Source organism: Thunnus thynnus, chromosome 20 (assembly GCF_963924715.1).
Source record: "Thunnus thynnus chromosome 20, fThuThy2.1, whole genome shotgun sequence".
NCBI classification, from domain to species: domain Eukaryota; kingdom Metazoa; phylum Chordata; class Actinopteri; order Scombriformes; family Scombridae; genus Thunnus; species Thunnus thynnus.
In genome coordinates this window covers 2843187-2860501 of record NC_089536.1, presented here as the reverse complement: position 1 = coordinate 2860501, position 17315 = coordinate 2843187, and the positions used below count along the sequence as shown (strand labels likewise).

Genomic DNA, 17315 nt, shown 5'->3' with positions numbered 1-17315 from the left:
GATTGAAGTTGACAAAATGTAATGATTTAGAACACAGATAGCGAATTAAGTGGCATTTGATTAATTTGATATAAAGATCTAGGAGACCTTGAAGGGCTATAAATGTTTACATAGATTATTGGATATCAAGGCATTTGTAAGCTTTTTCAAGGAATGTATGATTGTAATTTGGTTTGGCATTTGTTTACCACATAAAAAATAGGCTTTATATAATGCATGGTCATCAATGGGCAATGCAATTGTGGCAGACTTTGTCCACTTATTCCTAGATGCTACTAGTGATGGGTAATTCAAAATATGAGAATACGCTGTTATTGACAGCTGAGACTTACTATTACTTTCTGACCCATACTGAATATGATCTGAAAAAGACTTTGCTACCTGCTTTGGCTGGTTTTGAGGGGATGTGCACGTTCTCAGGACCTCAACTGTGATCAAATGAGCTACATTTCTCCTCCACAGAAAACCATGACTGTCACTCAAACAGCCCAGGACCAACAAGTGGAACAGCAGCTCCTCCAGACCTGAACGAACCTGACAAGTAACAAAAGGGAAAAGTAAGACACTCTAAAGTACAACCAACAACAGAAAATATAGCTATAACTGCAGAGATAAATGCACGCATACTTACTCCAGCGGTGTCAATGTGCAGGAGAACAGGGTCCTGCTCTCTCAAGGATGCCAGTCTTTTTGATAGACTCTTAATCAAAGAGTCTATATCAATGCTCGGCTCAATCAGTCTGATCCTTATGTGTTTTGCACTGGGAGATCTCTGCTGGAACTTCTCAAACAAACGATCAACATAAAGGGATTTCCCTATTGATAGAAAAAAAGATAGGAGAGGATATAAATTATTGTATGAATTTATTAAAGTGTAAATTAAACTTTGTAACTTAAAAATCCCAAGTTTAAAGTTATAGCATTGTTTAAATTGTTCAGATGGCATAGTTGTAGTTAGTTTTGATGTTACCACTAGGGGGGATTTGCAGCTCGATTTTAGCCACTTAAAAGTAAAAATTTCAGTTGTTGTTACTTATTAAAGGGCTGCACCAAGGTTTAGTGCCAGTTGAACAGAAGGAAAGCAGCTCTGCCAAAAACTACGTTTGGTCTCAAGCAATATGCATTTTAAGGTGTTTCTGTTCACAGGCACAAAATATGGGAGTAGGGAATGAAAATTTATAACATTAAGTAGGCTATACAATATTATATTTATCAGTTTACATTATCTAATCAAAGGAGTAAAAGTTGTAAGTTTAACCAAAAGCAGTTTAAACACTGATGTTTTTGTCACCAGGCTACTTAATAATTCTCGTCAGTTCAGCAGAAAAAAAACACTTTTTTTGCACTTCAGTACTTTCCAGGCATGCACCTCATATTTCAAAACAACCCGGTGTCAATTCTTATTTAGCGGCACTGTATGCAAAATCATAAAGCAAGGCTGTGCTCATTTATATCTACAGTCTTTGCAAATTTTACCCAGAAATGTTTGAAATGTTCAGGGGCTTAAACATGTAAAAAATATAAAAATAGCTGCATTCAACAACACATAATACAGTTTTTAAACAACAAATTATATTCTTGCCTCTATTGTATGAATATTTTAATAATGAAACATAACGAAATAGCCTTACCCACTGCAGGGCGTACAGATGACACCATCCACACTGAAAGCCGACGTGGAGAAACCACCGCAATAGGGTTTTGTGGGTGCAGGTTTTGTGCGAAGTGGTGTTGTAGATATTTCCTGGCAGTTTCTGCTGTTAGACTCACACCAGCCTGTACTTTGTCATTGCTGAAGAACGAGGGCACGTATCTGTGCTGGTGCACAACCGGACTGACTATTACCAAACGGTAATGCGGGTTGGCAGTTCTCTCAAGGCCCTCAAAGAGCTCCCCCAACGCCACACTGACATCATATCCAAGCAGCCCTGCGTTGACAAGAGAATATATCTTCTGCCAGTTTTGTCTAGAGCCTTGACCAAGAGCTCGACGGAGAAAGATCTCCACCTCCTCCTCTGATGTTTCCTCTCTGCAGACTAGAACCTCATCAGTAGACGGCAGAGGCTGCTCTGGACTTTGCATGTAAAACGACAAGGTGGTCGTGAAAACTTCTGCACTGGGACAAAGCACAAGATTAGGTTTTCCCTCCTGCAGAACCGATGGAAAGTTCCTGATCATATGTTGCTGGTTCATGTCTGCGAGGCACAAGAGGAAGTGGGCCAGAGTTGAGATGTCCAAGTACTCGGTGAGGTACTGTGGCATGTCCTCCATGAATCGTTTCCAGAGGCTCTCAAGACTGTCCTCATCGTGCCTCCTTAAGCCCTCTGTGTCATCATCTTCATCCTCTGAGGAAAATTCAATCAAATTCTTAGCCTCTTTCATGTCCTCTTCACTGTGTGTTGGTGAAGCTGGGATTACTTCCACAGAAGGTTCGTTATACTGATCTTCGTCATCAAACTCAGCATCTTCCAATTCATCGTCCTTTGAAGTTATACTTGCTGCATTCGTGTAAGCGGCTCTGACATCAGCTAGAGTGCACTGGGGCTTTATTGGAAACAGCAAATGCCATAACTGTTGAGGAACTGAGGCCTGCCGTTCACACACTTTGTGTATCCAGTGGCACAGGTACACCATCTGCTCTGAGGTGTAATGGTTCAGCAAGTTGAAGTTGGAGCGCATCTCACTGATGAAGGAGCGCCACTTTTTCTGACATTCGTCCATGGAGTGAGCAAGCTTTTGTAGCTGCTCCGTCACCTCGCCATTGTACACCATCTCGTGATCCATCAGGGATAAGAAGAAGACTCTGATGCACGGTTGCTGTTTTGGGCAGCACTGGACCTGAGCATGCCATTCCCTGAAGAGAATGTTGCCGGATGTTTGCATCTGAAGAAGGATAGTGCCAAGTCTCTGAACTCCTTCGAAAACCTACAGTGCATGTAGACAAGAGTGTAGAGATTTATACAGTTAACCTAAAAAAGGTAACTTAAACCACACACGTTGGGCTTAAAGCTGAAATCTTTAGTTTTCTTTGGTTAAAGTGTCACAGGGGGGTGAAAGAGTTACCAAGTGAAATGGTAAATGGACTGCGCCTTTCTAGTCTTCCGACCACTCAAAGCGCTTTTACACTACGAATCACATTCACCCATTCACACACATTCATACGCTGAATGGGTACAGGGGCTACCATGCAAGGTCCCAACCTGCCCATCAGAGGAAACTAATCATACACTGATGGCACAGCCATCAGGCGCAATTTGGGGTTAAGTATCTTGCCCAAGGACACATCGGCATGTGGACTGGAGGAGCCGGGAATTGAACCACCGATCTTCCGATTAGTGGACTCTACCTCCTGAGCCACAGCTGCTGTTTTCACATTCATCTGTGCTCAACTTAAAACGGATTTTACATCAAGAAATTATTATTCAAATCAAAGTATTTTCATATCTCTTAAAACACTCTGTACACTACCTGCTCAGCACCAAATGGCAAAGAGACAAAGTTAGAGACTAGCTGGTGATAAAAGTTGAACATTTAGCTGCTAAAAAGACAGATATTTGTATATATTTGTCAGAGATTTGTATAGACCAACCCAGAGCTAAAAGAAAAATCAATATATGTACTGTTATATATATGTTATATGTATCTACTGGGTGTCTAAACAGATAAATGTTTGGTGACAATGTTTGAGTTTCTGTGTCAATAAATGCAACTTTAAAATACTGTAATTTGATGTCATATGTGTCTTTTTAGATGCTAAGACTGGTACATTGGATTCTGTCCTGTTCAATCACCATAATGACAATCTCAATAAAGTTACAGTAATTTCATCACTTTAGAAAATAAATTATCATAGACTTTAGCTAGCTAGCTTTTAACTAGCTAACTAGTCATTTTTGTTGTAGTTTGAACATAATTTAACAAACCTCTCACCACTGTATGAGCCTTCTGCTTGCATAAAGTTATGCACTATAGTTTTAAATTCATAATAGTCTTTTATAAAAGCCACTGACCTCTGTGAACCTGTTGACTTGTTCTCTGCCATGCTCCCCTTTGGACGACATGAGCATGAGTTTGTTCTGAAGCTCCAGCAAGTCTTCAAGTCTGTAGCTCTTCTCCTCTCTGCCCCGTCTCACTGTCACCTTCACCATGTTTTCTAGACATCTCTGCAAACGAGTGAAAGTCTCTCAAAAACATCTCAAAATATCTTGAAATATTGGTTGTGTTTATCTTATCTTTGACATATAATTTAATGGAAGATTGTCCACGTACCTTCTCTGTGTTTTCATCAGACCATCCGATGTGATAAACTCCATAATCATTAATGGATGAAGCCAGGGAGAGAGAGGACTGCTCCACAGAGCCGTGGGTCTCCTTCAGTCCTTTCAGCCAGCTCAGCAATCGACTAGACTCTCTCTGGAAAGCAAAACCAGCGTCATCATCACTTGGCAGCAGCAACAGGGATTGATATACTGGCTACAAATAAGACAGAAGTAAATACCAGTTTGTCCGGTAGCTTCTCATCTCTATTTTGGGTCTCCCACACCTGACCGGCACATTTCATGAACTCCTCAAAGCCGGCTTTAGGGGAGAGCGAATAGAGCAGAGGGGCGTAACCCATCACTGCGTCATGGAAACAGGCCACCTGGTCGATCTCTGTGTCGTTCTCTCCAGCAGATATGGAGGCCAGGTCAACATAGACCTTCACATCACTCATATCTGATCACAGGACAAGAAAAGTTAGCAAGACAGTTTTTACCAAGAAAAAAGAGCAGCTGATTAAAGCAAATTATGTTTTTCATGTGAGTCCCTCACTTTTAAGGTTCTCTTTGACCCAGCTGACGAGAGTTTGGCTCGCTAGAAACTCTTCCATACAGGAAGTGTGCTGCTTGGTGACTGCGGAGAGTTGCTTTTTGGCACGTAACAGGTCATCAGTAAGGGACCCCAGGTTCCTCTGCTTGAATGTGTCTTCTTTCTGTTAAACAGTCATGCACATAAGACAAGAATTATACATTTGCTTAAAAAGAAAAGTACCTGTAAGAAAAAGTGTGTTTGCTTCAGCTTGAAAGATTTAAAAAGTCACATACCACCTCAGCACGCAATGCATTTCCTGACAGTAACACACACTTACAATAACCCCAGTCAATCCAGCACCATACTAAGGTAATTCATCTCTATTTCTTTCCTCAAACATGCAGTAATTCTACCACTGTAACTGTTTTTTTTTCTGTTTGTTTTCCCCATTTTTTCTTTTTGATTCACTTTTGTCTCTACTCTCTGTAGTGTGTCGGTTTAATATGTGTTTAATGTCACTTCTTGTGTTTTTAACATTATTATTGCACTGAGCAAAATATACATATATATTTTTAAATGTTTACATTTTGACCATCAAATGTCACATTTCACCGTCTGCTACTCATTTCTATTTTATATATTTAAATGTACTAATATGTGCCTCCTCTTAAGTCAGAAGAGAAGATAATTTCTTTCATCTCGCCCACTAATAAATACAACTGAATTTCATTGTAAATACTGTAATTTTAATTTAATGTCAGATCACATGAGTCTCACCACTTGGCTGAGAGTGTCAATTTCTGTGAAGTTCCCAGAAAGCTTCATCTTTTCAGCGATCTTCAGCATGGCGCTGGCTGCAGCCGCTGCCTCGTGGAGCTGTCGATACTCCTGGATCTGAGTAAGTCTCCGCTCCACCCAGTTCTCCTCAGGTCTGAACCCTCCCAACTCGCAAAGCATCTCTGACATCAGACTCAACTCCCTCTTCATCAGGTTCCCGTCTCCCTTGTCGTCTGACTCCGACACAACCTGATCGAGCTGCCTGAAAGTGATTTCTGCATTTGCAATGCTGTCACCAAGCTGCAAGAAATCTGCCAGCAGTGGATTCCAGATGTAGTTGCAGATATCTTTTAGGGTTACAGAAACAGGACCTGAGCATTGTTGCCTCGCTGATGCCAAATCTCCAGCCCTCTTGACCCAGGAGGACAGAATCAGGTTGCTGTGCTGCAGCTTGAGCATCTGACTGGCCATTTTCAAGACATTCATACTGATGTTATACCAGAGGACCTGAGGACCTGACATTCTCAACTTCCCTTCATTATCAAAGGACTGAACGAGCACCAGTTTGTTCAGGCTCACAGTCTGCAGGTCTGCACTGTGCTGCTGCTCGAGGACTGACATCTCAGGAACTGGTTTAAGGAAGAACAAAGAAAACAATACATAAACCCACAGATACAGAACCTAAAGCTCTCTAATCTAACATAATTCAAGTTCTAGTTATACTCACCTGTGATGCTTTCTGCAACCTTTATCATCTTTATTAGTCTGTCCATCTGCTGTTTCTGCTGCATGAAAGAGTTCAAATCCTTCTCTCTCTGAGCCAGAACAGCCTCCGCATTGACAGGGACGGACTCAGATTTGTTGTTTTTCTTGTCTGTGGAAGATATTAAACAGCTAAAATTAATTAAGAAGTTATGTTTTTTTTGAGACTGTGTTAGTTAAAACATCACAGAACATTGTGAACTATATAATATTATATGTATATACTGTATATTCTTTGTTTTTTTCTTTTTTTATACCCTTTAAGTATAATTTTTAAACTACAATGGGAAGCTATTTTTTTATTTTTGATAATTAAGTTGAGGCATCGATGTAGCAGTGAAAAGATCAACTGCGTTACTTATAGTAAAGTCATAAATTTGATTAAAATGAACCAAGATCTCAAGTTATAAGGAATATATTTCTTCTATGTTTTACTGATATTTATCCTTAATAGACTGAAGAAAAAACTGATGTCTTTTCTGCAGATTTTTACAGTGTGTCTATGATGTCTGTGTGTTCTGGTGCATCATGATTTTAAGTTTTAGGGGTACAAATTTTGATGTAAATAGTGATGTTAATGCTTGTGAAGGTTCATACACTGCTGATAAAGTTTCTTAAACTGCTCTCTATGTTTCAGGCAGGTCTGCAGGTGTCCAAAGGGAACGTCTCCTTGAAGCAGAGACGCCACCAGAGATTTCAGCGCAGTCACACATCTGTGGACGACCTCCGCTGCAGTGTCGTCCACCTGGATTGACTTCCAGTCTCCTTGACCTTAACGACATTGAGACCATTATAAAGCATTAATAACACTGACTAAATTACTTAAAGTAACTAAGAAATAAATACAAAAGTACAAAACAAAGTACCGTGAGACAGTAGGTGGTTGATGGCGGATTGCGGATCAAGCAGCTGGACTACGGTGTTGTCACCGAATCGAGCTGCTGACTCGACAACAACAGCAGACACGACGACATCAGGGAGATCCTTCACTTTAGAGGTCAGAGTCCGCATCAGGTCCCCCTCCTTCTCCCTCTAAAAACATGAACGTATGCACTGTGATCACTCTGTCAAATACTGGGGTTTAATTCTTACCTAATTTCCTTGGATAAAGTAAACATATTGATAAACCTTTTGAGAAGTAACAGCCTATGAATATCTGGAAATTTCATGCAAAGAGATAAATGCTGTCAAACTGTGTGGATGAATAGTGCACAATTCAAGTCAAGTCAAAAGATAAAATCAAACTCCAACACTGTGGGCCCCTCAGACAAAACTGAGACAACTGCATATTTCTTTTTAGCCCATATTTCTTTACATTTTTGATTAAAATTTGGCACCAAAAGTATGCTAAATGAGCAATTAGAAGTTCCTGTTTGCATTTATGTTGGTTTTGATATTGATTTGATATACTCTTGTGTATGTTGTGTATGCATAAAACTTACTTACTTACTTTAGTCCTTATGACACATTTTTCTATGTTTTGAATTTTATTCATTTGTTTCACATTGTATAAACAGAGGGGAAATGATAGAAACATTGTGTACCATGTATGGTTTTATATTTATATATATATATATATATTTATATATGTATATTAGATTGCAGGATCACGAGGGTAAAAGTGGGACAGAGTCATATGGATATCATGTGGAAGGGAGAGCTCTGTAAAGCTTTGTCTAAGTCTGGCAGGAATCTGTAAACAACTAAAGGTGACTCCCAATTCCATCAATATATACCAGTGAATTTCTTTTCTTCTTCAGAATTCTCCACGGAGACTCTGCAGACTCTCTGTGTCTGTAACATGTGTTCTGTTTGAATTAAAGAGACGCTTGACTTCACCAAACCTCAGCCTATTGATAATTTATCCATCAGTACCCATGGATCTATAGACAACTATAACTGGATTACTTTGAAAATGTGATGATTCTCAGGTCAGTTCTGGAGTAAGAAGGAGCAGGTTTTTTTTCTATGATTGAAAATGGACATCAGAGATAATAATATACGTAACTAATAAGTAAGTACTCAAACAATCTCTGGCTAGTTTAGGATAATATTGGAGCTGGACTTCCTGAGTTGTGTAATTCACTCCAAGACTGTTAATTTTAACAAAATGTGGAAACCATTTTTCTCGGACATTTGAATGTGGATGTGTCTATTTTAAGTATATAAGGCCAAGCTATGGTGGTTGTTGTGATATTGTGGTAATTCACTTAAAATCTCTCTTTCTTTTCTTGTGAAATGGAAAACTTAAAATTCAATAAACACATTTGACAAGTGAAACAAAAACGTCAGTTGGATGTGAGGAGTTTTGAACTCTCATCTCAAAGCAAAAGTTGCTTATTGTAGCTTTAGAAAATGAATATAAAACATTCTCTTGTGACTGAGGATGCACTCTGAACATAAGAAAAATAAAATCAAATCTAAAATTTGTAGCTCTGTACTGCAGTTTTTCCTTTATTAGGGCCCGAGCACCTAGCGGTTCACTCACACTCTCCATTCAAATATATGAGTATTTTTCTGTGTCCAGCTGCAGTTACTTATTGTCTCTACACACCTGACAATACACATGTTAAACTTTGACCAGGTCATGTGGGTTAAAAGTCTTTACTTTTCTAAAAAATAGACTTGATGAAAATTAGGAAATTAATTTGTTTTACACACAAACTCATCAAAAGTTTTGTTTACTAATTGAAATTCAAGTGAATGGCCCAAAACCCCCTACGAAATTTCAGTGAATTAGCCCCAGCAGCAGGCAAAACAGTGGACAAAGGAAGTGATGTTTATCTCCTTCTTGCACTGTCTGAAAACAGCCGGGTCTGAAGACATCTACATGCCCGTCACAGAAGACCTTCGACTGCACCGCGGCTTGACGTGCGCAGTATTATCATTTTAAGAGCTTTATTTAATAATATGACCTGTACCTGGCAGATTGTCTTGATAGCAGACCGACACAGCTCGTTGAAACAGGTCTGTACATCCTCATGGCTTTTCTTTATGGCTGCCGAGGACGACTCAAAGCAGCAGACAAGTACTTTATCTTCATCATCGGCCTGCAAAGAGAAACAAACCAAACCAGAACTGAAGACCTGAACCAGACCTCAGATGTCATATTTAATGGGGAAAAATAAGAGAAAGAGATTCACACCTTGGATATCCTCTTCTTCAGGTCTTTTTTCAGGCTCTGCCGCCACTGAGAGGAAACTTCTTCAATAGAGCATTCGACCTTCAGCAGCGCGTCCCACATCTGATAATTCAACACACAGTATTTATTATCACAAGCGAAACTAGTTCATCTGCACAATTACAGAACATAAACATGTTTCATTATTACGTTCTTTCTTTAAAAGTCAAATTATCTATTTATATTCATCAGTAGAAAACAGAAAAATTAGATACAATCTGCAGTTTAAAGCAATAGTTTGACATTTTGGGAAATACATTTATTCATTCTCCAACCAAGAGTTAGAGGAGAGGATTGATACCACTCTCATATCTGAATAGTATCAATCCTCTCATCTCATACTCAGCTAGACTGCAGAAAAGCTAATATCCGAAAATATAAAACTAAGCTAAGGTCAATTAAATGAAGAGAGTCTGAGATAGTCTGAGATCTGTGTCTGTCATGTACCTCAATTTCCTTTGGATATGTGAGTGATTTCGATGCTGTCAGAAGGGGTTTTTGCAGCAGTTTATCTCTCCATTCACTGATTCCCTGCTGCACGGGATGTAGCTCCTTCAACAACTGCTGCTTTAAGGCGTCAAACTCATCATCTGAGGACTAAGAGGCACAAAAGCAACACAGTAAATTAAAGTTACCATTTTATAATGCGACAGTCAAAGCGCAGAGGAGATTTATACCTCTTTTCTCCGTGCAACATCCAAAATCTCTGCCATCCTCAACACCAGCTGGTAGGACAGGACCGCAGCCTCGTAACACTGCACGAGTCGTGCAATTGTGCACGTGCCTTTCGCTACACTGATGCTGCTCCTGAAGGCTGGCTCCATATTTCCAGATTCAATCAGTCTATAGACACAAAGCAAACATTAAAGGGAGCACAATGCCAGAGTGAATCAGTGGGATTTGAAGTATACTTCAGGTGTGATTACCTGTCCTTCTCTTTCTCCACCTTCAGCAGTATATGGGTCAAGGCTTTCTGAGTATGCTGCATGTAGAACAGATAAAGATTATCACAAATAATCATTTTAAAGATAAAACTGTGTTCTTTTACATGTTAAATATGTGTCATTTGTAGATTTTTCTACCTTTACATGGTCCTGTGCTCTGTTGTTATCCTGCAGCTCTCCACATTTTCGGAGCCTGTACAACAGAGTCTGGATCAGGTGCTCTGCAGGGATCCCTGTCAGGTCTGAGAATTCAGGAAGATCCTCAAATGCGACCAGAGATAACCAGCCCATCAGAAGCAGAGGCATCTCTTTAGCCATAGGTAACTGTGTCTTGATCAAACTCATCATTCTCCTGTAAAAAAAAAAAAAAAAGCTGTTTCAACACAAAAGCGATCACCATTCCAGGAAAAGAAAGTTCAGGTTGCTTTGAGAGAGACTCACTGTCTTTTTTCAGGGTGAGACTGTATGTTCTCTCTGAACCTGCTGAAGACTTGTTCAAGTCCTGACCAGTTCTCTTCTTCAACAGTTGGACCCACTTTTGTTGCATCGGCTCCTGGCTGTCTGAGTCTGAACAGCAGAGGAACGAGCAGGACGAGCTCAGACACCATATGCTGCGCGCAGGCGTTCATCAAACCCAACACAATGCTGAGGGGAGAAACAAGAGTGATATGAAGATGTGTTATATGAGGTTATACATCAATACCTCAGACTAATACTCCTGGTACTATCCTGAGCACTTCTATTACTACACAGGGCTGTAGTTACCAATAAGGACTACCAGATCCTCTCTGTTTTGTTTGTGGGAATGTGGGGGAGTCTACATTCTACATACACTCAAATTACACAATAGGTTTGGTAGGCAATAAATAAATCCATTATTTTTCATTAAAATACAACTGATAGATTTACTATGTCTCGTCCTGCTTTGAAACAGCCTATAAAAATAATTTCAGAGGATAAACAAAAACATAATTATTCACATGTATTAATAAATAAATGTGGAGGAAAAAAAGGAAACATTTACAGACTTATCATGTTAACTAGTCATACATTTCTTATGGCTAGTGGGCTTACAGGTGGGAACTGGGAGCTCTGTTTCACTATTCACAGTTATTAGCTTTCCTTCTTGGCCTTGTTTTGTATTATTCTCTGTTTTAATATTACCTTGTTGTCAAAAAATGGGACACACCTGGTTAAATAATGGTTAATATACAAATAAAATACTACATCCTGTCCCCTTTTTTTACTAATGTTAGTGTATTTTGTTTTAAATGGTCTGCAAAAAACTGAAACATGATCCTAGATTTTTTTGTCTGAATTCAAAGATAAATGGTCATCTATCGGTGTACCGGATTGTAACATACCTAGCTGTTTTAGGAATAACAAACCAACATGTTCTTTGCCATTCAACAGCAATACCTCCAATGAACTCAGATGGCGCTCAAGTCTCATGGGAGATGTAGTTAGTTGCTGAATGCTAACAAAAGAACTTGTTGTTTTATCCTGACTCAAATTTTACCAACCAATACAGCAGCAGATAAGCATTTACTTTAGGATAAGGACAGAAAACCCCAGTATTACTCCTCCTACTATTACCTCCACTATCATTAACTGTATTGGTTGAGTAAGCACATGTGGTTTTTGGCAACATATACCACTGGTCTGTTCTATACTTAGATTCTTTACCAAAGTGACATGAAGACAACTGAGCTACATGTATCTCCGTGACAATTTAACTGTTGAGGAAGACCATAAGATATGGTTAAAAGCTTTGAAAAAACCTGATGAGTGGACATAAAGATTTTTTTTAACTTTATCCGTCAGGCTTGAAGCTTTTGCAGACTTACTATGGTAGATTTTGGTAACAACTGCGCGACCCCTCCAGGTTTTTCTCGTCCATTGCGGTCTCTGAGGACACCAGGCGACAAAGGTCAGCCCAGCCTCTGACTCCAAGGTTGATCTTACAGTTATTGGTAACCATGAAAACAGACAAGCCCAGAAGAAGAGGACTGGTGTCCCTGCAGCCGCCCGGTAATTTCTCCTTCGGCTCTCCTCTTAATATCTGAACCAAAGTCTCTGAAATCAGCTCTAATACCTGTAAATAAAAAGATTTGGTTACTGGAGGAATATTGAGGGTGATATATAATGAATGCTTTGAATTCTACTCTTCTTATTGCACCAACCTTGACCTCAGGAGGTCGTGAATTGTCTGAGTATACAACAGTTGTGTGTGCAGAACCAAGACTCTTCATATAATGCCGCAAGTTGTCACACAGGCTTGTAGTGCTCTGTTTGTCAGACGGGGACCATTTCTGGAAGATTCTGTCCAGCAGAGTTCTCGCTGAGGCCTCCCAGGCGTCTGAAATCTCCACACCTTTTGATCTACTCAAGCCGACCACGTTCAAAATACTTTGCATAGCGAAACCACCTTCCTGACGACTAATGAAGCCTTCGTAAAGGTGCAACTCTAGATGTAACACAGGCAGGTACTCGATCAGTTTATGTGACAAACCTACAGTGGAGTGTTGACATGCTGAAGTTAAACAGCCTTACCTTTAATGTTGGAATCTGGTGGAGTAAGAAGATGCCTTGTGGCAGTTCCTAGTATCTCTTTGTTTCGCTGTTTTACACCATACCAATAGGAAAACCGGACACCTCTCTGCAAGTTTCTTTCTTCAATGGAAAAACTTGCCTCTACCAGGTAGCCTCCCTGCTTTTGGCCACTAAACATAAAATAATAAATATTTGTTTTAATGATAATTTTACTGTAGCTGAAAACTTCAGTCAGTAAATATCAGGACAGTAATTAGATTTTTATTGATACATCTCTGTACTTCTCTACTTTCTTGTATTCCTTTTTATAATCTTGACATTGGAAACAGCGGTGGACAAAACAATCTCGCCTCAAGGTCAATTTAGTAGCTGTTCTGGAACTTTTGATCATACCACATTATCTTCAACAGCAGACAGATTTTGCCCAGTTATCATCGGAATGTAGATGTTTAAATTTCCATTTAAATGTTCCATTTTCCATATTAAATTGACCACGTGTTAAGATCGTTGTGTCAACTTCTGTTTCCAAGGTCAAGAGTTGAGCTATTGCCTTTATTCCACATTAATGATTTAGATCATCTGGATAAATTGTTGGCTGGTTCACAACCTGTCTGATGGGTATTATCATAACTGATAAAAAAAAAAGATTAGCAAAACTACAAATATAAGACCAGAATTATGCTAACTACAGTTCCTTCACTGTTCATCTGATGTGAGTGTAAACACCCTCAAATTAAATCTTTCAGGCCATGTTTCAATTTAAATCTAAAGCGTTGGTATACAGAGCCATTATAAAAAAGACATGTATTGTGCTTTCTGACTGCTGTGTATTAAATCGTATAAACATAATTAATACTTACACAAAATTTGTCAAATCAAGGTGGAAATACTGTTCTCCACAATACAACACAAGTTTGTCGTGTTCTTGGTTGAATCTAAACTTCTTGTCCAGAACAGCGTAGATGTGAAAGGTGAACATGGGAACAGAAGGTGGAGGTCTCACTGGGCTTCGATCACTGTGGAGAAACAAAAATACGTTTAAAATGAAGATTTAACCTCAGTATTTAATGTAATTGTTATTATATTGCTCTTACCGTTTGCTTTGGGATGCTTTTGTGGTTTTATCTGCTGTGGATGGTTTCTCACTCTTCGCCTCTCCAGACACAGCGTTGGCGTAAGACTTTTGTTTGGCTTGTGAGTCTGCGGGATCACCTGAGACCCCTGCAGAGGGATTCTCCTCTTTAGATTTAGATTCTTTATTAAGTTTCTCTTCCTGCTTCAAATCTACGTCTGATGACTTTTTATCTGGACTATTATTTTCAGCAGAGCTGCCGTCCTGCCGCTGGGTATCTGGCGTGTGTTGTTCTTGTTTTTGCTTCCTCTCTGCAGTTTTGTTTTCCGATGGGACAGAAGCCTTTCGGTCATCTTGCACCTGCGGATTCCCGTTACTGTCGTCACCTGGCTGAGTTTGGCCATGTTGAGTCTTTTCAGTGCCGTCGTCCTGTTTTGGCACAATAAAGTCAGAAGCTTCAGTCTGTGTTTCCTTGTTACACGGAACAACAACGGGAGTCTGTGTGACTTTGTCTTTGCCTTTATGTTTCTTGGTTTGAGTCTGTGCTTGTACCATTTTAGCATCTTTGTGGTGTTGCGTTCCACCTTCTTCTGACTTCTCACTGACTTCAGTCTGGGCTTCCACATGTTGTGTTTCTAAAGATGAACCTTCCTGAGTTTGGCTGCTTGTCGTCTCCACAGCCTCCATCTTGTCCTTCTCTGTGTTGTCACTTTTGACACCTTTTAAGTTTGAGGCTTTATTTTTTCTTCTTCTTTCATTTCTCTTTTTCTTCCTCTCCTTGTCTTGAACTTTCCTGCTGAGATCACCTGGTCTTTGTTCCTGAAATACACATAACTTCATCTCTCACTGTGGACCACATATCTGGTTTTAACACAAATATAAGATGAAGAGAAAGAGTTTGACACCTGGAACAGTCAGGAGCCCAAATGAACATTGAAACCTGTTTTTCTTGCTGTAATCATTCCTCCTGTTCATACTGACCATTAGAAGATCCCTTCATAATGACCTTACAATGGAAGTGATGGGGGACAAAATCCACAGTCCTCCTTCTGTGCAAAAATGTATTTAAAAGTTTATCTGAAGCTAATATGAGGCTTCATCCATCCAGATGAGTCAAATCAAGTAGATATCTTTCAACATTACAGTGTTTTTAGTGTCAAAGTCCCTCTTTTTGTTACTATACTTCCACCACAGTTCAACAGGGAAACACTGTCCGAGGAAACACAAAATTTGATGCTAAAAAGACTGTAAATGTGTCAGATATCCACTTGATATGACTAACTCAGACTGCTGAAGACTCATATAAGCTTCACAGAGACTTTTTAATGACTGTGTGGATCTTTTAATAGCCAGCATGAACAGGAGGAATGATTACACCGAGGAAAACCTCTTTCACTGTTCATATGGACACCTGACTGTTGCTTGAAAAATTGTGAACCTATCCTTTAATTCCTACCTCATTTCTTTTTCGGGCTCTTTTGGATGCAACATCCTCTGTTTCCTTGGTTTCCACCTGAGATCCAGAGGCACTGTGGCGGTTGCCTCCCTCCTCCTCCATCTGAAGGGACTCGTTCTCCGGGGGGGGGGAGTCCCTGTTCCCCTGTTAGCTATCTGTGTCTGAGTATAAAATCACATGTTGTTACATCCTTCATGTCTGCACATATCTGGGATATCTTGCTGTTCAAGTTAAGTCAGTTGGATTATAATCAGAGAGGGAGTGGCTGAATGAGAAACGTTGCTACAGCTAGTTCCCAGTTTTGACTGTTTGTCTTCCGGATGGACTTTGTACAATCATGTTCAATCATAAATATATAATTCTACAACATACTGTGGGCTAAAATACAACCACCATAAACACCATTGGGGCTGCAACCAACAATTATTGTCATAATCAATTATTTGATTCATTATTTTGTCTATAAAATGTCAAAAAAAAAAAAACAATCTAGAAGCAAATGTTTGTATTTCTTGATAGGTGATTCATTTCAATTCATTTCCTTATGATCAGCTAATCGGTTAATCAACTAATTCATAGCTAAACACCGTGAAGTCCAATAAAGCCGCCAATACAGATGCAAATACACAATAAAAATATGACAATTAACATCTGAGCTGATTTCAGATGGTTTTCACTTGAACACAAAGGTGTTATTTAGTGACAAAGTTCAATAAAAAAAATCACATGCAAAACATTTAAGGCCGATTGTACTTACAATAGATCAGGAAATAATGCTGTTCAGTTGCAGTAATGTGTACTAGCTGTACTGTACAAGCGATGAAGTGCATTTAAGAAGAAGATAACTTGACATGTTATGCTGTCTTTGCTCACCTTTTCAGTTCTCAAGTTCGCACGGACAGTTTACAGATGTGTCAGCTGTAACTTGTGAGATGTTGAAGAACTGTTTGTTTGGAAACCAGCTGTAACCGCCCACACATTTAGGGAACGTCAACAAATTATTTAGCTACTTCAGTTAGCTAACAAGCTACTATCTCTCTACATAAATTTAGCTCTTGAAGTAAACCGTGTTAATTTGTAAAAAATGACTCGACTTATTGGTCTTTTAACACTCTTCAGGTGAGTTTATGATAATTTCAGAAGGTTCCTCGTTTGTAATTTTGTAAGTAATTTCTACACGGTCCCTAATTGAAAAGCGTCTTTCAGTTTCATTTCTTTCAGAGTCTCATCGAACAAGAAACTTATGCTGTGTTCAGGTGCTCGCTTTCGATGTCCGCAAAACGCAGAACCCTTTTTATTATAATCTGTCAGCAGAGTAAGTCAGCAAGTACTGTACTTAAATACAGTTATGAAGTACTTGAGTATTTCCATGTGATGCTACTTTATACCTATACTCCACTACATTTCAGAGGGAAATATTGTACTTTCTACTCCACTACATTTATTTGACAGCTTTAGTTACTTTTCAGATGAAGATTTGACACAATTTAAATAACAAAACTCAAATGAAACCTTGTGTTTTATACTTTTATGATGCCAGTGGTGGAATGCAAGTACTTTACTCATGTATGGTGCTTATGTGGCAGCAAGTGATGCACAATGAACCAGACTTTAACATAGTGTAGAGTTTATTGAAATGTTGTTGGAAAAAAATACAAATTGAAAAACAAAATTGCACATTATGGCAAAAAATATATATATACATTTGATACAAATACACAATACAAATGCCAAATAACCAAAACAAGTTATTATTCTTATTACTAATGTGACAAATAA

The 17315-nt window shown here is 39.1% G+C and overlaps 1 protein-coding gene across 4 annotated transcripts in view; it reads right to left on the bottom strand.

The window, feature by feature from the left end:
* The window catches only part of rnf213b (ring finger protein 213b), a 42187-nt gene extending 25680 nt beyond the window's left edge, over nucleotides 1-16507 (bottom strand). For 2 of the 4 annotated variants that reach the window (XM_067575487.1, XM_067575489.1), the window contains exons 1-25: nucleotides 16410-16507; nucleotides 15537-15697; nucleotides 14103-14899; nucleotides 13869-14024; nucleotides 13009-13178; nucleotides 12639-12922; nucleotides 12303-12550; nucleotides 10897-11100; nucleotides 10594-10807; nucleotides 10438-10493; nucleotides 10189-10354; nucleotides 9959-10108; nucleotides 9476-9574; nucleotides 9252-9380; nucleotides 7197-7362; nucleotides 6928-7101; nucleotides 6296-6442; nucleotides 5569-6197; nucleotides 4813-4972; nucleotides 4499-4716; nucleotides 4270-4413; nucleotides 4011-4163; nucleotides 1632-2925; nucleotides 632-816; nucleotides 382-534 (exon numbers count right to left, since the gene is read on the bottom strand). In XM_067575487.1, the coding sequence (XP_067431588.1) occupies nucleotides 382-534; nucleotides 632-816; nucleotides 1632-2925; nucleotides 4011-4163; nucleotides 4270-4413; nucleotides 4499-4716; nucleotides 4813-4972; nucleotides 5569-6197; nucleotides 6296-6442; nucleotides 6928-7101; nucleotides 7197-7362; nucleotides 9252-9380; nucleotides 9476-9574; nucleotides 9959-10108; nucleotides 10189-10354; nucleotides 10438-10493; nucleotides 10594-10807; nucleotides 10897-11100; nucleotides 12303-12550; nucleotides 12639-12922; nucleotides 13009-13178; nucleotides 13869-14024; nucleotides 14103-14899; nucleotides 15537-15638 (6198 nt within the window). In that variant the 5' untranslated portion in view covers nucleotides 15639-15697; nucleotides 16410-16507. The remainder of the gene's footprint in view (nucleotides 1-381; nucleotides 535-631; nucleotides 817-1631; nucleotides 2926-4010; nucleotides 4164-4269; nucleotides 4414-4498; nucleotides 4717-4812; nucleotides 4973-5568; nucleotides 6198-6295; nucleotides 6443-6927; nucleotides 7102-7196; nucleotides 7363-9251; nucleotides 9381-9475; nucleotides 9575-9958; nucleotides 10109-10188; nucleotides 10355-10437; nucleotides 10494-10593; nucleotides 10808-10896; nucleotides 11101-12302; nucleotides 12551-12638; nucleotides 12923-13008; nucleotides 13179-13868; nucleotides 14025-14102; nucleotides 14900-15536; nucleotides 15698-16409) is intronic. The other 2 variants (XM_067575491.1, XM_067575488.1) reach the window with 2 other exon arrangements.
* Between the last annotated feature and the right edge of the window lie 808 nt (nucleotides 16508-17315).